General features: G+C 42.2%; 1 protein-coding gene across 14 annotated transcripts in view; it reads left to right on the top strand.

The window, feature by feature from the left end:
• The window catches only part of ralgapb (Ral GTPase activating protein non-catalytic subunit beta), a 112975-nt gene that overhangs the window by 37188 nt on the left and 53545 nt on the right, over nucleotides 1-22242 (top strand). For 9 of the 14 annotated variants that reach the window (XM_033042121.1, XM_033042118.1, XM_033042117.1 and 6 more), the window contains exons 6-13: nucleotides 451-582; nucleotides 1087-1265; nucleotides 3143-3187; nucleotides 7891-8042; nucleotides 11186-11402; nucleotides 11785-11820; nucleotides 12311-12512; nucleotides 20292-20459. In XM_033042121.1, coding sequence (XP_032898012.1) covers nucleotides 451-582; nucleotides 1087-1265; nucleotides 3143-3187; nucleotides 7891-8042; nucleotides 11186-11402; nucleotides 11785-11820; nucleotides 12311-12512; nucleotides 20292-20459 — 1131 coding nt within the window. The remainder of the gene's footprint in view (nucleotides 1-450; nucleotides 583-1086; nucleotides 1266-3142; nucleotides 3188-7890; nucleotides 8043-11185; nucleotides 11403-11784; nucleotides 11821-12310; nucleotides 12513-20291; nucleotides 20460-22242) is intronic. The other 5 variants (XM_033042129.1, XM_033042126.1, XM_033042128.1 and 2 more) reach the window with 3 other exon arrangements.

Below are 22242 nucleotides of genomic sequence, written 5' to 3'. Positions count from 1 at the left end.
CAGATGTGACTGTGGTGTTGTTGATGGTGAGTGGGGTGAGGGGAGGGGGAGCTCTCCTGAAGTCTACAATCAATTCCACTGTCTTAAGAGCATTGAGCTCTAGGTTGTTGCGATGGCACCAGGACGCCAGCTGTGACACTTTCTGTCTGTAGGCAGATTCCTCCCCATCCTGGATCAGTCCAATCATGAAGGTGGCAGAGGTGCAGGGATGCTGTCATATCAGTCTGCAGAAGGGTTTCCACCAATTCCTTTTCTCCAGAGATGCTGCCTGACCCGCTGAGTTACTCCAGCATTTTGTGTCTATCTTCTGTCACATCAGTAGTTCTTCATATTTGAGATTCTCTATTCCTTTATTTCCTCCATTCTAGCTTCCACCTATGGTGTTGCTGGTGCAGTCACACTACAGAAGCCACTCTCATATTGCATCAAATTGCTGTTTCTCTTTGATAGGCTGCTGCAGTTTACCTACGGTCCGTCTTTTCCTCCATTCAAAGTTCCAGATGAAGATGCCAGTCTGATTCCAGCAGAAATGGACAATGACTGTGTTGCTCAAACCTGGTTCCGTGTCCTGCACATGCTTAGGTGAGAATGCTTAATTATGTGTGTTTGGAGCTGTAAACACGTAAAGCCTGCCTTTTGAAGATGATAAAACCCATGTGAAGATTTTAGTTTGTTTTGTTAACTCACTTTAGTATCTGTGCAGATATAGCTGCTTGGAATGATTTCACAGTGTAAAATGTGGCTGTCTTTAAACCATGTAGTTTGTGGTTCCCAAGGTAGTCTACTGTCTGAGTTGACTTTCCCCTAAAGCAATTCAAAACTCTTTCGCCATAGTCCTTTTATCAATTTCAATCATGTTGTCATTATTCTGTGAAAGGATGCAAAGGCATGCACCTCAAGTTTTCATGCATGCTCCAACACTTCTGCATTTTAAACTGACCCTCATCACGGACTCACTAATTGGAGGAAATGGATTTCTCTTATTAACCCCATCAAATCTAATCACTGTTTGCATCAGTAGTAAGAATTTGCTGAAGTAGTTCTGGTCTGAATCGGTTATAATTAAAATCTATCATTGTGCCTCAGCAATCCAGTGGATTTGAGTAATCCAGCTATAATCAGCACCACACCAAAATTCCAGGAGCAGCTTTTGAATGTTAGTGGGATGGCCCAGGAATTGATTCATCACCCATGCCTCAAGCAATTGCCTCAGATCTTCTTTCGAGCCATGCGTGGTATCAGCTGCCTGGTGGATGCCTTCCTGGGTGAGGAATGCTTTACTATGTTTTGCTTTAAAACACATTTTAATATTGTTCTCAATATTTTTATAAGATGTTCTTCATTTAACATGTGAAACATTGGGAATACAATGTTTGTCAATGAATGTACAATGAGTAGGAATGTCTTCTCAATATTCTTGATTCCCTTCCCAGCCAAAATTAGTCTGGTTGCTTGGTTGAAACGAAGCATGGAAGTCACAACCCTAGAGCAGGGAACAGGCCCTCCAGCCCACCCCAACCAACAAGTACCCATGTATGCTAATCCTATACTAATCCACATTCCCATCAATATTCCTCAGATTCTACCACTCAGCTACACACATTACAGTGGCCAATTAACTACCGACCGGCACCTTTTGGATGTGGGAGGAAATTGAAGAGCGTGCAAACTCCACACAGACACACTGCTAATTAAAACATTTTGATCACAAATCTACTTCGTTAAGAAGGTGAATCCAAATACTAAACCTAAGAATGAGATAAAACGGTGTAAAGTTCAGGTACTATAGAAATATAGTACTACGGAACAAGCTGCCACAGGAGGTAGGTGAGGTAGGTAGTATAACAGTATTTAAGAGACCCTTGGACTGGTACATGGATAGGAAAGGTTTAGACAGTTATAGGTCAAATGTGCAAATGGGACTAGCTTGATGGGGCATCTTGGTCGGCATGGACAAGTTCGGCCTCCGTGCTATATGACTCTAAACACAAGGATAATTACTGGATGAGGCAACAGGCTGATAAAGATAGACTGGAGCTAACAAAATAGCCAATTTTATATAAATGACTATGGAAATGACTTTGTGGCAAATGTAATCACCTTACCATGTACTTTTGCCTGTTCCAGAGCCATTCATGTTATGATGGATGTTTAAACTATTCCCTCCATTCTTTTATCATTAGTAAGCTTGCAACCATTCGATAGCTTATTGCTTTATATTGCCTCTGTGCCAAATAAAAATTGACTCGCGTATTATATTCATTCTGTATTTTATCTTGCAGTACTTGCAGACTTGTACCATTACTACCAGACTATTTAGCCTTAAATGCAAAACAAAAAAGACAGCCACAAGTTAGGGCTTTGTTCTTTGGAGCGCAGAAGGTTAAGGGGGGACTTGATAGAGGTTTTTAAAATGATGAGAGGGATAGACAGAGTTGACGTGGAAAAGCTTTTCCCACTGAGAGTAGGGAAGATTCAAACAAGGAGACATGACTTGAGAATTAAGGGACTGAAGTTTAGGGGTAACATGAGGGGGAACTTCTTTACTCAGAGAGTGGTAGCTGTGTGGAATGAGCTTCCAGTGAAGGTGGTGGAGGCAGGTTCGTTTTTATCATTTAAAAATAAATTGGATGGTTATATGGATGGGAAAGGAATGGAGGGTTATGGTCTGAGCGCAGGTATATGGGACTAGGGGAGATTATGTGTTCGGCACGGACTAGAGGGGTCGAGATGGCCTGTTTCCGTGCTGTAATTGTTATATGGTTATATGGTTATATTAGAAATGTTGTAATCACCTTCAGTAATGGCAAGTTTGTAATTATTTCTGCTGTGCGTTCTTAAGATTAGCTTCTCTTTGGCTCTTGGGCTATACAAGCTTCAGCAGATCTCTGAATTCTTTGGCTTTATTGGTAGTTGTAATTTGCCTTCAGTTGGCACATTTTATATTTATAATTTTTGCCACTTTTTCATACTTTGCAAATTGTATGAATATGATGTTTTGCAATGGTACATTTCTGTGGGAAAGTGGTAATGTGTGTTGTCTTCAGCCACGTTTATGTTTTTATAAACCTTATTTGCAACCTTCATTCACTGAAAAGTTGTATAATTTATAAACAGCACCATGCTTCTTCTTGTTTCATAGGCATTGCAAGGATCAATATCATTCGGGAAAGGTTACCCCCTTATGGTATAAAGTGTTGAGCATTTGGTAGATTGCACCATTGATCAGTAACATTTGAACTGGTATAAGGGTTACCAATGCACTCCTTATTTCCTGCCAATCTGATTCATGTTTAACTAGATTTTTAAAGCTGCAGTATTCTGTTTAATGGCCTACGGATGTAATTAAGTGACAATTTTGAAATCATTTTACTTACCGAACAATTTAACGGAGGTATTACTAGAGTAAAATGGTTTCCGGCATGTAAAATAATTCAAATTATATAATTTATCTGGTACCACGTGTAGGTTCTTTAAAGTACCATTATCAATTATGTCCAAGCTTTTCTTTGGCTGCAGATATTTAGTGTTTTGAATCATCATCATCTCTTGCAGTTGTAGACTCATGCAGGATGAAGTCATCTCATCCACCTAGTCAAGATTGTTCTAGACCTGAAACGTCACCTATTCCTTTTCTCCAGAGATGCTGTCTGACCTGCTGAGTTACTCCAGCATTTTGTGTCTATCCTCAACATCCTGTTTCATTCTGTCTTCTCTCGCCAGGGGAAACCGGTTTAGCTTGCCTCCTTTCCTCCTAAGACAGCTTTCTCATTCCAAATATTGGACTGGTAAACATTCTCTAAATAGCTTCTGATCAGTTAACATCCTTGGGTAAGGAGACTAATACAGGGCACAGTGCTGAATATGGTTTTCCAACAACGCACTATATTACTGGAGCAATATCTCCTGCTTCTGTATTCAATTCCCCCAGCAATGCACATTGACATTCTGAGCTTTCCGAATCGCAGTACTGTATGTATGCTGCAACCTCTGACTCTAGGTAACATTCTTCTAATTTGTTCACATATATACCAGACCTTTGCACATTCACTTAATCTACTCGCATCTTTTCACAATTTATTTTCCAGTCTATATTTGTGGCATCAGCAACTTTATCAACCATAACTTCATCTAAGTCATTTATATCAATTGTAAAATGTCGAGACCCAGCTCCAATCCCTGTGGTGCAGCATTTTGCATTTTGCTGATTTAAAGAAAAAAGACCCATTTGTCCCTTCTCTTTTCTGTAGTCTTCCATCTATGCCAATATGTTAGCTTATACAATATTATCTTTTACTTTCTGCAGTAACCTTTAGAGGTGGCATATTATCTGATACCTTCTGGAAACCTAAGTATAGTACTTCCTCTGGTTCCCCTTAATGCACAGCACATTATATGAGCACAATTCTAGGCTTTGAGCAGGGTGGACTAAGGTAGGTAAAAATAAAGATGTGTGCAGAGTAGAGTTGGTGTTCTGGGACATAGGACCAGATTATGACTTGTACAATAGATTTTGATAAAGGATTTGAATGGGAAGAAGGTTCTGTGGGAATTGATGGTCTATGGGTTTTACATTTGTTCTGAATTGTGATTGCTAATGGCAATTATCAGTCTACATCAAACTAGTGCACTTTTATCTCCAACTTTCCAATTGGTCTTCACTTTTATGTGATGTCAGATGAAGGATGATGGGGTATATTTTAGTTTCTTTTGGGCCAATCTATAAGAATACTGCACCTTTAAGATGTTTCAAAAGAAGTTGACAATATATAGGAAACACTGATTTTTGTTTTGTTTCCCCCCCCTTGTTTTTTCTTCTTGATTCTCTGTGTAAAATGAATGTTAATTATTGTGCTCTGATACTGATGATTTTTATTTCACAGTTCAATAGTTTGCTGACTAAGAACCAGATAGCAGCTGATCTCACTTGCAGCATAATTTGAAAGCTAAATGTGAAATCTTTGTCCCACGTGGAGTTGGTAATAGTGCAGCAAAAGTGCCTTCAGAGTTATTAGTACTTGCACATTCTCCAAGTTGGAGCCCATTTAATTTCTCTCTCTTTCCTGCTCCTATTCTCCAGGAGGAAAGGATGGAGCCAAATTGACAGTTACCCTTTAGCCAATTTGAGTTTTCATAGTGAGCCAAAGGTTGGGGATATCATCGGGAACTATCTACCAAAGATGCGAACGGTAAAAATCGTAAAAAAGCACTGAGACAAAAGAGGAATCTGTGTTGGGTGAAGCAAAGGAACATAGTTGGGGGAGAGTCAGAGCAGGCACAATCGGTCAAATGGTCTCTTCAGCTGTATTTTCTAGCATAGCATTCAGACTATGGCACCTCGAGGCACAAATTAGACTTGTTTTTCTGGACCCTGCCAATGGAGACAGTCTTATTTTTTCTGTGGCACAATTCCTCATTGTGCTGTACTGCTGCGAATCAGGAGAAGGCTACATCTAAATTTAAGTAAATAACATTTTCTTAATATTAAGATGTTATTAAACATCTTAATAACATTATGTTATTAACATATTATTAACATCTTAATAACATCATCTCATGACTCTAAGTGAGAATCTTAGAGTCATGGAACATTGAAATGTGCCCCCCGACCCAACCAGTCCATGCCTATCTATGCTAGTCTAACTTCCCAGCGTTTTCACCCAGAGAGTTGTGAATCTGTGGAATTCTCTGTCACAGAAGGCAGTGGAGGCCAATTCACTGGATGTATTCAAGAGTTAGATAGAGCTCTTGAGGCTAATGGAATCATGGGATATGGGGAGAAAGCAGGAACGGGGTACTGGTTTTCGATGATCAGCCATGATCATATTGAACATATGGTCTACTTCTGCACCTATCTTCCATGTTTCTATGACCCATATACTTCTAAAACATTCCCACCCATTTACCTGTACAAAAGTTCCTTAAATATTCATATCTTCCTCAACCACTTCCTCCGGCAGCTCATTCCATATATGTAACACCATCTGTGGACAAAGTTGCCCCTCAACTTCCTATTGCATCTTTCCCCTCCAGTACTTGATTATCCAATTCTGGGAAAAAGACTGTGCATTAACCGTATCTGTGCCCCTCATGATTTTTGTATACCTCCATAAGATCACATTTCAACCTCCTACACTCCTAGGAATAGTTCTAACCTACCCAACCTCTTCCTCTAACTCAGTCCCTCAAATCCTGGCAACATCCTTTCTGCACTCTTTCCAGCTTAATGCATTTTTGTTTAGCTAGGTGACCAAAACTGAGCTCAATACTCCAAGTAATGCCTCACCAACGTCTTGTACAACTGCAACATGATTTCTCAAATCCTATACTGATGATTACCAGAATGCCAAAAGTATGATGAGGTGGAGATACAATGAAAAATATTTTTCGCAGGCACATGGAGTCACAAACACAAAAAAAATTAAATGATATATAAATTACACAAAATTATAAAAGTCTATGCAAAAAAAAAGATATTGCAAAAACATAATTAGACAAAAAATCAGCTCCAGTAGTGCCAGTGGTGAGCCATAGTGTTCTGTTGTCGAGGTATGGTGAGACTGGTTGAGGAAACTGATAGCTGTGGAAAAACAGCTGTTCCAGAACCTGGTGGTGTGGGACTTCAGGCTGCTGAACTGCCTGCCTGATGTTAGTAGTGAGAAGAGGGCATGGCCCAAATGGTGGAGATCCTTGATGATGAATGTCACTGCCTTGATACAATGCCTCGTGAGGCTATTCCCTCGTGATGGACTGGGCTGAGCCCACCTCTCTCTGCAGCCTCTTGCATTCCTGTCTGTTGGAATTGCTGTAGCAGGCCCCGATCAAACCAGTATAGTACATCTGTAGAAGTTTGTCTTTGGTATTTGGAGACATTCAGAATCTCTTTAAACTTTGAAGAAAGTGGAGGTGCTGGTGTGCCGCCTTTGTAATTGTGTCTATGTACTGTCCCCAGGACAGGTCATGTCTCTCCGCCCGACCATCAATAAAATTGGCATGTGGCAATTAACTTCCCCTTTCTGAAGTCAACTGTCGGTTGCTTAGTCTTGTTGACATTAAGTGAGAGGCTGTTGCCACGGCACAACTCAACTAGCTGCTCTATCTCTCCAGTGGTGTCGTTGGTGAATTTATAGATGGCATTGGAGCTATGCTGAGCCACACAGCTATAGGTGTATAGAGAATACATCTGGAGGTTACGCATGTAGCCTTGAGGTACCACTTTAGTTTAAACGAACAAGGCAGGACTGAAGCGCAAATAATGTTTCCCCTTGTCTAAACCTAGGGTTCAAAGTTAGAAATGATGAAATTCTGTAGAGCATCAAGCCATCCGCAATGACACAAAAGTAGTAGTATGAAGTCCGCGGTTCTCTCTGGAGAGAACTAATACTGGGACTCTGAACATTCATCTTAGACTGGTGGGTGTAAAATAAATTAACTGTTCTGCGCATACCTTGTGATTTGGCAACGTGCAGGTATACTTAGTACAGTGTAAAAGGGTTAATTTGAAAGATTAAATATTTTTCCATTCAAGTACGGAAGAATTAACTCAAAGCTTTGGAATTCATACGAACTGTCTGCAAATGATAAATTGCTTCCCTGGCCAGATCTTTATGGTGTCAGAGTTGCTTAATTGAGATTTATTGCTCTGCACGGCACCTAGATACAGCCTTTTAAAAGAAAACCTTGTTAACAAAAAGCTATCTCATGTTGCATAGGTGAAGCCAGCCATTTTAGTCAGCTGTTACTGTTGACTGTTTTCTATAAGCTGTCCTGCACATAACATTTCCTTTTCAAATTGTTACTAAACTGGTTGGGCAGATTTGATTTTGATGGGGTTAATGAACATCTGGGGGTTAATGGTGGTGCTTTATGCCTCTGCTTCTCCTTTTCCAGGTATTTCCCGGCCCAGGTCTGACAGCGCTCCTCCTACTCCAGTGAATAGGCTCAGCATGCCACAGGCAAGCAGTACAATGAACACCACACCCCCACACAGCAGAAGGATGCGATCTGTTACCGTTACAAAGGCGACTGTTAAAGCAAGCTCAGTAAGCAGCTGCCATTTTATTTTCTTTAGTTTAATGCCGGCCCTTTTCTTTGGCCACCTCATCCATCAGCAGCAGGTGATCTTGCTGGATTGATCTGCAGGTTCCATCCAGACTCGCCTGCACCTCTCTGGGACACTATCATAGACCGGTGCAAAGTTCGTAATGTGAGGATATTTGAACAAACCTGCAGGTCCATACAAACTCCCAGCATCACAGTGTTCCCTTCTATTCAAGTAGCTGACTCAAGAAGTTTACAATAGTACAACATTGAAAGAAAAAATACATAATTTTAAAAAGACAAGTAATTTTGCAAAGATTAGTAGTAAGGTTGAAGATTGGAAAAAAAATAGAAACTTGGCATAGGATGAATTTAAAAAATGAGAGAAAATTGATTAAGAGAAAACTAGAAATATCAAACAGATCATTAGAACCAAGTATATAAATAGGAAGAAGTTAGCAGTACAGCAGTGTGGCCAGAGTCCCAGTTTCAATCCTGACCTCGTGTTATCTGTGTTCACACGTAGTCCATGGGAGTTTCCTTTAGATTTCCGTAAGTTATTGGTTACTGTAACTAGCTCCCAATGTTTAGGTGACTGGAACAACCTTAGGAGAACTAGTCTTTAGAGCATGGAAACAAGTCCTTCAGGCCAATTTGTCCATGCAGACCAAGATGGCATTCTGAGCATCTCCCATTTGCCTACATTTTGCCCTTGGCCTCTAAACCCTTCCTCTCTATATATCTGTAGCTTCCTCTGGCAGCTCATTCTAGATATGGACTTCCCTCTGAGTGAAACATTTTCCCTGAGTTCCCTTTTAAGTCTTAAGCTTATGCCCTCTACCTTTAGATCCTCTATTTTGGGGGGAAATACTGCGAGCTTTAACGTTAGCCATGCCCCTCCTGATTTTGTATACTTTAGTAGATTACCCCTTAGTCTCTGACGCTCCAAAGAAAAATAACCTCCCCCTGCACAAAGCCATGTTGACTATCCACAATACTTTTCCAAATATGACTAAATCCTAACCATTAGATTTCAATGTCATATAGACAATAGACAATATGTGCACGAGTAGGCCATTCAGCCCTTCGAGCCAGCACTGCCATTCAATGTGATCATGGCTGATCATCCCCAATCAGTACCCCATTCCTGCCTTCTCCCCATATCCCCTGACTCCGCTATTTTTAAGAGCCCTATCTAGCTCTCTCTTGAAAGCATCTAGAGAACCTGCCACAGACTTACCACTCTCTGCGAGAAAAAGTGTTTCCTCGTCTCCGTTCTAAATGGCTTACTCCTTATTCTTAAACTGTGGCCCCTGGTTCTGGACTCCCCCAACATCGGGAACATGTTTCCTGCCTTCATTTGTAACTTAGGGAGCTGGATAGAGTAAATGGTGAGTACTCTGGATAGAGTAATGTTGATGAACAGAGGGGCCTTAAGTTGAAGGCCACAAAATTCTGGAGTAACTCAGCGGACAGGCAGCATCTCTGGAGAGAAGGAATGGGTGACGTTTCGGGTCGAGACCCTTCTTCAGACTGAAGAAGGCTATTGTTTCATAAAGTGGACACAGTGGTAAAGACATATGGCATTCTTGTATACGGTTCTGGTCGCCACACTTTAGGAAAGGTGTGATTGCACTAGAGTGAGTGCAGGGAATTTAGTTATGGGGAAAGATTGCCTAGATTGCACTTGTGTTCCCTGGCGTAAGTTGATAGTTTTATAAATTGTCAAGAGCATACAAGATGTCAATATGTTCTTCCCATGATAGGGGTTTCAAAAACACGTGTACTTGCGTTTAAGGAGAGAGGAAGGAATGTTGTGCTATTTGTAACTCAACACACTAGATCACCTTCGGAACACCTTCGCTCAGCCCGCCTGAACCTACCTGATCTCCCGATTGCCTGACACTTTAATTCTCCTTCCCAATTCTACACAGACCTTTCTGTCCTAGGTCTCCTCCATTGTTAGAGTGTGGCTGAACACAAATTGGGGGAACAGCATCTCATATTTCATGTGGGCAGCTTACAGCCCAGTGGTATGAGGTTTGATTTCTCTCACTTCAGGTAGCCCCGGCATTCCCTCTCTCTCTCTCTCTCTCTCTCTCTCTCTCTATCCCTCCCCATCCCTCCCCCACCCGTCGCACTAGCTTCTTGTTTTCACCCTTCAAACAGCTAACAATTACCTGTTTCCTTTATCATTGTTCCCTTTTTACATATCTTTCATTCATTGTTCTTTATCTTTCTACATCATCGTCTATATCTCTCGTTTCCCTTATCCCTAACCATTCTGAAGAAGGATCTCGACCCAAAACATCACCCATTCCTTTTCTCCAGAGATGCTGCCTGTCCTGCTAAGTTACTCCAGCTTTTTGGGTCTATCTACACTTTATCACCCTCTCGCTGCCCCATTAACAACTCGTACCAACAGCATCCCTGATATCATCTTATAACAGACGTTCCTTTTGTCCTATTTATCCTTCGCCACTATGCAACACAACACATTTTTTTCTTTCCCAATTCTAATGATGGATCTTTGACCTGGAACATTTATTTTGTTCCTCTTCCCATGAGTGCTGTCTGACCTGAGTGTTTCAACACTTTCTGTTATTAAGAAAACATGGGGAATGTGGGGACTTGGGTTCTATAGGGGAGTGAGGAATCAAAATTGAAGATGTATATTTAAATACATGGAGCAAGTATTATTGCAAGCTCTAAAGGTTCAGCAGACTTCCATACAGAAGCACCAGATAAGCGAGAAACATGAGAAAATTAAAATGGGAAGCTAAACATTAGCAAATGTAAACAAATCATATTTACAAACAGTTACAACAGTCTAATGAGAGGAATTGTCTGAGCTGCCAAAGAGGGATTGAACCATGAGCTCTTTCAACTGTTAATCAAGGCATTTTGGAAGAATCCCCATGTCCCATGGTGGGTACAGATTTGATCTGGCCTTGAATTTGTTTTATAATTCAATTACTTTTATGTATGAGTGTTTCCATGTGTTAGTGTTAACTGTCCCCACACTGTGTATGTATGTATGTATATGTATGTGTGTGGGGGGAGGGGGCGAATTATTGAAGTAGTAATTTGTATGAACCCCTAATATGATGTGCATGTTTTTTTTTCAATCTTTTCACCATGCTAGGGGAGTACTGCACATCCTCCTAAAGTAACACACCAGACTTCCACCACTTCTCCATTGTCTAGCCCAAACCAAACTAGCTCAGAACCAAGACCTCTGCCTGCTCCGACTCGCCCCAAGGTCAACAGTGTGCTGAATCTCTTTGGTCAGTGGTTGTTCGATGCAGGACTGGTTCACTGCAGACTACACAGTGGCATGAACAGAGATGGCAGTATGACGGGTAAAAATCTTGTACTTCATTCTTGCTTCCTATTGTAAAACAAAATGTAATTTAAATATTTTTGACAGTCTGTGTACGCTTAATTTAGTTTACAGTCCAGATTTATTAACCCTAATCTAATTTAACATCAGTGTTTCCTTGATTTTTGTTTATTTCGTTTTGCATATTTTTTGCATGTAATTGTCAAATTCATGGCTTTTACCCGGATGCCAGTCTTGTACGTAGTGCCCAGTTTACCTCTCAAAATTCTGAAATTTTAAGTTAAAAAATACAGATGAAAGCTGCTTAAGACTAAAGCTTAAAAAAAACTAATCATCTTAACGATATTATAACTACTGCTGTCCTTTGATTTATTTCCATTTTTATTTCTATTATCTTGCAGCATCTTTTATCCAAATTCTTCTTTCTTATAAATCTTGTAAGTAGGAAAAGTAGATTCTATTTTAATTGCAGTCAGCTGTTTTATGATTTTTGCCATAACCCATTCCTTTTCCTTCTAATTGCTCCAGCTGTTTTCTCTAACATCTGCCTCCTGTCCTTGTTGCACTCTCTGGGGCGATTAACTCATTCAGTATTCTGTGTGTTTCTCTTGAATGGGGGAGGAGTGTTGCCAAGCCTTGTAACCTGCTCTTCTGCAGGTGCTTGTTTTGATCCCATCATGCTCATTTATCCTGCTATTTTTGTATCATGTCATAAACCTGAGACTGTGCACTAACCATTTTGAATATTTTATATAATTCTCTTTGGTTTCTTCCATTAAGTTCTATTTTTATAAACTTACAAATCTGTGTTTTGTTTTATATGTATGTCTGCGTAATGCATGACTTGTTTCCTTTTGGCAATGTGATGATGAAATGGTTGCCTCTCATCAGCAGCTTGTAATCCCTTTAACTTCTTCCTCACCACAGGTATGACAACTCCAGCAGGACTGGATGTCCGTCGGAAGCCCTCCCAGATATCTACTGAAAACATGGTTGCCAATCCTCTCTTTGATGCCAATGAATTTCCAGATAACTACGAGGCAGGCAGGGCAGAGGCCTGTGGAACACTCTGCCGAATCTTCTGCAGTAAGAAAACTGGGGAAGAGATTCTTCCAGTTTACCTATCCAGGTGCTGTTGCTTTTTGCCTGTCAAGTTCAGTGCTGTAAATGAAGCAAGCAGTCATGATTTAATTGTAATTGTTTTATTTATATGAACCCTAATTACTATTCTGGTAAGCTACCAGCAGTTTTGAGTTCAATGGCCAATGGAAATGAAAATTTAACCTAAACCAGCTGGTGAGAATCAAATAGGATCAAATTGATGTGTTTGCACTCCAAATCCGTTTCATGTTTGGACTTCATTGGCACTGTGGGATGTGTAGTTAGTTCAAGAGTCAAGAGTGTTTTATTGTCATGTGTCCCAGATAGAACAATGAAATTCTTACTTGCTGCAGCACAACAGAATATGTAAACATAGTACATAAAAGAGAGAAAAATATACACATACACACATGCTCAAAAAACAAACAATTATAGTGCAATAATAATAATAGTCTGTTGTAGTTCAGAGCTTATTTGTTGTAGTGTTTAATAGCCTGATAGCTATAGGGAAGAAGCTGTTCCTGGACCTGGGCGTTACAGTTTTCAGGCTCCTGTACCTTCATTCCGATGGCAGTGGTGAAATGAGTGTGTGGCCAGGATGGTGTGGGTCCTTGATGATAGTGGCTGCCTTTATGAGGCAGCGACTCCAATAAATCCCTTTGATGGTGGGTAGGTCAGAGCAGGTGATGGACTGGGCAGTGGTCACAACTTTTTGCTGTCTTTTCCGCTCCTGGACGTTCAAGTTGCTGAACCAGGCCACAATGCAACCAGTCAATATGCTCTCTACTGTACACCTGTAGAAGTTCAAGAGAATCCTCTTTGACCGAATCTCCGTAATCTTCTCAGGAAGTAGAGGCGCTGATGTGCTTTCTTTATAATTGCATCAGTGTGCTGGGTCCAGGAAAGATCTTCGGAAATATGCATGCCCAGGAATTTTAAGTTTTTGACTCTCTCCACCATCATCCCATCGATATAAACAGGATTGTGGGTCCTCATCCTTCCTCTTCCAAAGTCCACAATCAGTTCCTTGGTTTTACTGATAGTGAGAGCCAGGTTGTTGTGCTGGCACCATTTGGTCAATTGGTCGATTGCATTTCTACATTCTGACTCATCACCATCTGTAATTCGTCCAACAACGATGGTGTGGTCGGCGAACTTCAAGTTCAAGTTCAAGTTAGTTTATTGTCATGTGTCCCTGTATAGGACAATGAAATTCTTGCTTTGCTTAAGCACACAGAAAATAGTAGGCATTTACTACAAAACAGATAAATGTGTCCATATACCATGATATAAATATATACACACATGAATAAATAAACTGATAGTGCAAATAACAGAAAGTGGTTGGTAATAATCAGAGTTTTGTCCGAGCCAGGTTTAATAGCCTGATGGCTGAGGGGAAGTAACTATTCCTGAACCTGGTTGTTGCAGTCTTCAGGCTCCTGTACCTTCTACCTGAAGGTAGCAGGGAGATGAGTGTGTGGCCAGGATGGTGTGGGTCTTTCATGATACTGCCAGCCTTTTTGAGGCAGCGACTGCGATAGATCCCCTCGATGGAAGGAAGGTCAGAGCCGATGATGGACTGGGCAGTGTTTACTACTTTTTGTAGTCTTTTCCTTTCCAGGGCGCTCAAATTGCCGAACCAAGCCACGATGCAACCGGTCAGCATGCTCTCGACTGTGCACCTGTAGAAGTTAGAGAGAGTCTTCCTTGACAATCCGACTCTCCGTAATCTTCTCAGGAAGTAGAGGCGCTGATGTGCTTTTTTGATGATTGCATTAGTGTTCTCGGACCAGGAAAGATCTTCAGAGATGTGCACGCCCAGGAATTTGAAGCTCTTGACCCTTTCAACCATCGACCCGTTGATATAAATGGGGCTGTGGGTCCCCCTCCTACTCCTTCCAAAGTCCACAATCAGTTCCTTGGTTTTGCTGGTGTTGAGGGCCAGGTTATTGCGCTGGCACCATATGGACAGTTGCTCGATCTCTCTTCTGTACTCTGACTCATCCCCATCAGTGATACGCCCCACAGTAGTGGTGTCGTCAGCGAACTTGATGATGGAGTTCGCACTGTGTTTCGCTACGCAGTCATGGGTATAGAGTGAGTACAGCAGGGGGCTGAGCACGCAGCCTTGAGGTGCTCCCGTGCTGATTGTTATTGAGGCTGACACATTTCCACCAATACGAACAGACTGTGGTCTGTGGACGAGGAAGTCGAGGATCCAGTTGCAGAGGGATGCGCAGAGACCCAGTTCTGCGAGTTTGGTAACCAGTTTGGAGGGGATGATTGTGTTAAATGCCGAGCTGTAATCAATGAATAACAGCCTGACATATGAGTTTTTGTTGTCCAAGTGGTCCAGTGCGGAGTGGAGGGCCAGCGAGATCGCATCCACCGTTGATCTGTTGTGGCGGTACGCGAACTGCAGTGGGTCCAGGTTTTTGTCGATGTAGGAGTTGATTTGCTCCATGATCAACCTCTCAAAGCACTTCATCACCACCGGCGTTAGTGCCACTGGTCGATAGTCATTGAGGCATGTCACCTTACTCTTCTTGGGCACCGGTATAATTGATGCCCTTTTAAAGCAGGTGGGGACCTCAGACCTCAGAAGTGAGAGATTGAAAATGTCCGTAAAAACTCCCGCCAGTTGGTCCGCACAGGTTTTTAGAACACGGCCGGGTATACCATCAGGACCAGGTGCTTTTCGGGGGTTCACCCCTCTGAAGGATTTCCTGACATCGGCCTCTGTGACTGAGACTGAAATGCCATCGCAGCGAATGGGGGATCGGGAAGGCACATCAGTATTCTCCCTGTCAAAGCGTGCGTAAAATGCATTGAGCTCGTCAGGGAGTGATGTTACACCGGCATTCGAGCTGCCTCCTGGTTTTGCCTTGTAGGAGGTGATTGCATTCAGACCCTGCCACAGCTGCCGAACATCTGTCTCGTCCTCCAGTTTGGAGCAGAAGTCCCTTTTGGCCTTTCTGATGGCCTTACCAAGGTCGTATCTGGTCTTCATGTAGGCCACTGTATCATCGGAGGTGAATGCCCTGTGTCTGGACTTCAGGAGAGTGCGGATCTCAAAGTGCGGATCTCCACTTGATGATGGAGTTCGCACTGTGTCTGGGTAAGGTGTGGTCGGCGAACTTGATGATGGAGTTCGCACTGTGTCTGGGTAAGCAGTCATGCGTATAGAGTGAGTAGAGCAGGGGGCTGAGCCCGCAGCCTTGAGGTGCTCCCATACTGATTGTTACTGAGGATGAAGTATTTCAGCCAATTCGAACAGACTGGTCTATGGATGAGAAAGTCGAGGATCCAATTGCAGAGGGATACGCAGAGACCCAGCTCCGCGAGCTTGGTAACCAGCTTGGAGGGGATGATGGTATTAAACGCCGAGCTGTAGTCTATAAACAACAGCCTGACGTAAGTGTTTTTATTGTCCAAGTGGTCCAGTACGGAGTGGGGAGCCAGTGAGATCGCATCCTCCGTTGACCCATTGTGACGGTATGCGAACTGTAGTGGGTCGACGTTCTTGTTGAGGTAGTAGTTGATATGCTCCATAACCAACCTCTCAAAGCACTTCATCACCACAGACGTTAGGGCCACTGGTCGGTAGTCGTTGAGGCCCATCACCTTACTCTTCCTGGACACCGGTATTATTGATGCCCTTTTAAAGGGTTGTTATCAGTAAATGCATTCCTTACTCAAATACCAGACTGGATTGCATTGCATGGTGGAATGTGTATCATGCTTAAGGGGCTGTCCCACTGCGGCGACCTAATTGGCGAGTTCTGGCGAGTTCGCCCTTGACTCATACTCGCAGTGTGGTCAACACAAGGTCCTAGGAGGTCTATGTAACTCTCCTTCACGCTTGAGAGTAGTCCCCGCGTACTCGAGGCCTGTTGAAAAATGCCCGCAAGTAAAAAAAGGTCGCCATGGTAAAAAATGTTCCCTGTAGGCTTAGTCGAAGTAGGTCGTATTAGGTCGGCATGTTATTCGTAGGTAATCGAGGGTAGTTGAAGGTAGTCGTAGATAGTCTTCAACATAGTCGAAGGGAGGTCAAAGGAGATCGTCTTCACTCTCCACTATTCTGTGTCCAATTATTTCCGAAGCTAGTCTTCAACATAGTCGAAGGAGGTCTCCTACATGACACTTTTTCAAACTCTCCTAAACTCTTCTAAACTCGCCAATTAGGTTGCCGCAGTGGGACAGCCCCTTTAATATATATGATGAAGGTTATTGGTAGAAATTAATATGGTTAATCTACATCCTTCCACTTAAAGAAGCAAACTAGAACTAACAAGCATATAGTGGAGTATATAGAAAGAACACCAATATGAGGGGAGCGCACTTTACTTTATGCACTGTGAACTGCGAGCAGCAAGCGAGTAGACAGTGCAAAGGTACTTTGGATTCGGCCTGCAGATGCGACTTGCTTCACTCGGCATTGAATAGGAAAAGGGAGTGAATACCACAGGTCTGACTGGTGTTGAGGATGAGGGTGGAGACCACGGCAGCGAATCAGCAGGCAAAGCACCTTGCCCGGGGTCAGTAGGCAGTTGTGGGACCGTGGGATTGGAACCGTTGGACCGTGGAGGAGACACAGCTGTGTAGTCAGGATAGTAAATCAATTGGAGGCGTGGGTTCGAATCCCACTTCCGACACCATGTTTTGTAATCACTCCATTACAAAGTATTAGATGAACCACAAGGCTTTTATTAAAACGTATGCAGAGAGAATAATACATACTACTGCATTGGTTTCATCTTACAGACTGCCGAGCTAGGGACGAGCAGGGTTGTTATCAGTAAATGCATTCCTTACTCAAATCCCGGACTGGATGGCATAGCACGGCGGAATGTGTATCATGCATAGTATATGTGATGAAGGTTATAGTGGCAGAGATTAATATGGTTAATCTACACTTGTCAAGGTCGTATTCTGGACTTCTTATAGACATCTGCGTCTCCAGACCTGAATGCCCAGGATTTGGTCTTCAGAAGAATGCGGATCTCTTGGTTCAATCAAGGCTTCTGATTAGGAAACACACGGAAGGTTTTTGTTGGAACGCTGTCCTCCACACATTTCCTTATGAAGTCTCTAACGACTGGCATATTCATTTAGGTCCGTTGCCGAGTCCTTGAACATTGCCCAGTCTACTGACTCCAAGCAGTTCTGTAGTTGTTCCTCTGCCTCCCCAGACCAGCTCTGTGCAGTCCTCACCTCTGGGGGTGCGCTCATCAGTTGGTGCCTGTATGCAGGAAGAAGCAGCTCCACTGAATGGTCGGATTTCCTGAAGTGAGGGCAAGGGATAGAGCGGTCGTATAGCAGTGGTCAAGGGTGTTTAATCATAGCAAAAGGATTTGAGTATAGGAGCAGGGAGATTCTACTGCAGTTGTACAGGGTATTGGTGAGACCACACCTGGAGTATTGTGTACAGTTTTGGTCTCCTAATCTGAGGAAAGACATTCTTGCCATAGAGGGAGTACAGAGAAGGTTCACCAGACTGATTCCTGGGATGTCAGGACTTCCATATGAAGAAAGACTGCATAGACTCGGCTTGTACTCGCTAGAATTTAGAAGATTGAGGGGGGATCTTATAGAAACTTACAAAATTCTTAAGGGGTTGGACGGGCTAGATGCAGGAAGATTGTTCCCGATGTTGGGGAAGTCCAGAACAAGGGGTCACAGTTTAAGGATAAGGGGGAAATCTTTTAGGACCGAGATGAGGAAAACATTTTTCACACAGAGAGTGGTGAATCTCTGGAATTCTCTGCCACAGAAGGTACTTGAGGCCAGTTTATTGGCTATATTTAAGAGGGAGTTAGATGTGGCTAAAGGGATCATGGGGTATGGAGAGAAGGCAGGTACAGGATACTGAGTTGGATGATTAGCCATGATCATATTGAATGGCGGTGCAGGCTCGAAGGGCTGAATGGCCTACTCCAGCACCTATTTTCTATGTTTCTAATCCTCTGGTGCTGCAGGAGACATGTTGGTAGTAGTTTGGGAGTGATTTAGCCCCAAGGTTAATGATCCTTTAATCCACCCAGCAATCACTGCTGAGTGGGTTAAAGGATCACTAAAGTGCACCAGATCTTCTTGATCTCAATGTAATAGAAAGAAAGCTGCATAATGACATGAAAAGTTAATTTTGGGAGGCATACATAAAAACCAGTCATGCAAACTGCTTGCCAAGATCTTTCCTGGTCCGAGAACACTAACGCAATTATCAAGAAAGCACATCAGCGCCTCTACTTCCTGAGAAGATTACGGAGAGTCGGTTTCACAAGGAGGACTCTCTAACTTCTACAGGTGCACAGTAGAGAGCATGCTGACCGGTTGAATCGTGGCTCAAAAAGGCTGCCAGTATCATCAAAGACCCACACCATCCTGGCCACACACTCATCTCCCTGCTACCTTCAGGTAGAAGGTACAGGAGCCTGAAGACTGCAACAACCAGGTTCAGGAATAGCTACTTCCCCACAGCCATCAGGCTATTAAACCTGGCTCGGTCAAAACTCTGATCATTAATAACCCATTATCTGTTATTTGCACTTTATCAATCTATTTATTCATGTGTTTATATTTATATAATGGTATATGGACACACTGATCTGTTTTGTAGTAAATGCCTACTATGTTCTGTGTGCTGAAGCAAAGCAAGAATTTCATTGTCCTATCTGGGACACATGGCAATAAACTCACTTGAAACTTGAACAGATTATTTCTCACATTTCATGTAGAACGGCAACTTTCCACCTTATGTGACTAACATGAGGGTCCTTTGGAAATAACCCTTGTGCAGAGTCAAGGAGCATCTGTAATGCACTGATGATCACATCCCGATATAGCTGCCGTTCTATTTAGTTGCCATGGTTCAGAGAACAAAAAGGGACAAGTTTGCATTCAAGCTTGAGGATCAAAACTGGTGCCTCCACCTACCTAACCCTTGCTCCATCATGACTCCAACAGTAACAATCAGGATAACAAAGGCTGTTGATCCACAACTTTTTCCCAAGTTTCTTGCCACCATTATAGCATTTGACATGGGTAAGATCACGACATGGGTAAGATCACGTTTGCATATTCTTGGAGCTTTATATCATGCAATTTGTGGCTAACTTGGATTTTCGCACAAGTAAACTTGAATAGGTTGCACAAGAGTACATGAACTCTGAGTGTAAGCTTTTAAAGTAGGGGAAAAATTTGTTGCAGGCTCTCGATGAGAAATGTTATTTATACCTTTGCCTCCATAGATGCTGTTCCACCTGCTGAGTTCCTCGTATTTTTCTCATATTTGTAACCAGTTGTGTAGTGAGGTCGTCTGTCAATTTTTTACAAATGAACATGGTCGTATTAATTTAATCCCTGGTTATTGGTGAAAATGCACAAATGTACATCACCTCGTGCAAAACACAGTCATAAAACAAGTTCTTCACAGTCTTTCAATTCTGGGCTTGACACTGAGTGCAGATTAGGGGCAGGCAAAACCTGGCTAATTCCAATTCTGTGTAGATTTGTGACGCAGGTCGAGAGAGTAGGAAAGCTATCATGTTTCTAGATTTGCAAGCTTGATTTTCTGGGAAGGAAGGACAGATGCACTCTTCTGGGTTAAAAAAAAAAAATCCGTAGTGATAAATGAGTATTTTAAGAGAACTATGGTAAAATAGCAACAAAAAAAATTAAATTTACAGTTAAAATTAAAATTAAATTAAATTATAATTAAGTGGGATGAATTTGATAACTGCGGTATCTCAGTTTTATTGTTAAATGCCATGAAAGTGAACGGCTGCTGATGTTCTCACTCCAGGTTCTACATGGTGCTGATCCAGGGTCTTCAGATAAATGACTTCATCTGCCGCCCAGTTGTGGCCAGTATCATCCTGAACTCACCGGCTTTATTTTGCTCTGATCTGAAGGGCATAGATGTTCTGGTTCCTTATTTCATTTCTGCACTGGAAACAATTTTGCCTGACCGGTGAGTTGATTTATTGTTCTTAAAGCACCACTATTTGACAGTTTTATTTTTTTGTAATTGATTCCCAAGGCGCTAGACATCTCGCGGGACCTTGACCAACCAAAAGTTATATATGTGCACGCATTTGACCAGGAGGGAAATCACAACAAGTCTTAATCAATTTTTATATACACACATGTACCTCACTCAAAAGACAGTCTCATAACAGGAAGCAAGAATCCTGAGCCAAAGAAGCTACTTTACCCAACTCTCAATTGAGATTGTCAAATGACATGAACAGAAAATTAAATCTGAGTAAATCAACAAGGACACAGCAGGAGATCTGTTTGCTTTATTTTGAAACTACTTCTGATAATATCTCATGTTAAAGTGGTGACACAGTTGGCAAAGAAGGTGTTTGTCATCCATGCTATCATTAATAAGGATATGAAGTACTTGAGTTGGGACAGCTTATTACAGGTGTTTTCATCCTGCACCTCCCTCCCCTTTCTTGATCTCAGTCTCCATCACAGGAAATAGACTATTGACTGACGTCTATTACAAACCCACTGATTCCCACAACTACAGTGCCCTCCATAATGTTTGGGACAAAGACCCATTATTTATTTATTTGCCTCTGTACTCCACAATTTGAGATTTGTAATAGAAAAAAATTACATGTGGTTTGTCAGATTTTAATAAAGGCCATTTTTATACATTTTGGGTTCACCATGTAGAAATTACAGCTGTGTTTATACATAGTCCCCCCATTTCAGGGCACCATAATGTTTGGGACACAGCAATGTCATGTGAATGAAAGTGGTCATGTTTAGTATTTTGTTGCATATCCTTTGTATGCAATGACTGCTTGAAGTCTGGCGATGGACATCACCAGTTGCTGGGTGTCTTCTCTGGTGATGCTCAGCCAGGCCTGTATTGCAGCCATTTTTAGCTTATGCTTGTTTTGGCATCTAGTCCCCTTCAATTTTCTCTTCCAGCATATAAAAGGCATGATCAATTGGGTTCAGAGTACACAATTGACTTGGCCACTCAAGAATTGACCATTTTTTAGCTTTGAAAAACTCCTTTGTTGCTTTAGCAGTATGTTTGGGATCATTGTCTTGCTGTAGAATGAACCGCCGACCAATGAGTTTTGAGGCATTTGTTTGAACTTGAGCAGATAGGATGTGTCTATACACTTCAGAATTCATTATGCTACTACCATCAACAGTTGTATCATCAATGAAGATAAGTGAGCCAGTACCTTCAGCAGCCATACATGTCCAGGCCATAACACCCCCACCACCGTGTTTCACAGATGAGGTGGTATGCTTTGGATCTTGGGCAGTTCCTTCTCTCCTCCATACTTTGCTCTTGCCATCACTCTGATATAAGTTAATCTTCGTCTCATCTGTCCACAAGACCTTTTTCCAGAACTGTGGTTGCTCTTTTAAGTACTTCTTGGCAAACTGTAACCTGGCCATCCTATTTTTGCGACTAACCAGTGGTTTGCATCTTGCAGTGTAGCCTCTGTATTTCTGTTCATGAAGTCTTCTGCGGGTGGTGGTCATTGACAAAACCACACCTGACTCCTGAAGAGTGTTTCTGATCTGTCGGACAGGTGTTTGGGGATTTTTCTTTATTACAGAGAGAATTCTTCTGTCATCAGTGGATGTTGTATATATGGACTTCAGTAAGGCCTTTGACAAGGTTCCTCATGGAAGGTTGGTTAAGAAGGTTCAATTGTTGGGTATTAATGGTGGAGTAGCAAGATGGATTCAACAGTGGCTGAATGGGAGATGCC

The sequence above is a fragment of the Amblyraja radiata genome, chromosome 23 (genome assembly GCF_010909765.2).
Source record: "Amblyraja radiata isolate CabotCenter1 chromosome 23, sAmbRad1.1.pri, whole genome shotgun sequence".
In the NCBI taxonomy this organism is placed as follows: domain Eukaryota; kingdom Metazoa; phylum Chordata; class Chondrichthyes; order Rajiformes; family Rajidae; genus Amblyraja; species Amblyraja radiata.
Note: the sequence above shows the minus strand (reverse complement) of the source record. Positions and strands in the feature narration are given on the sequence as shown.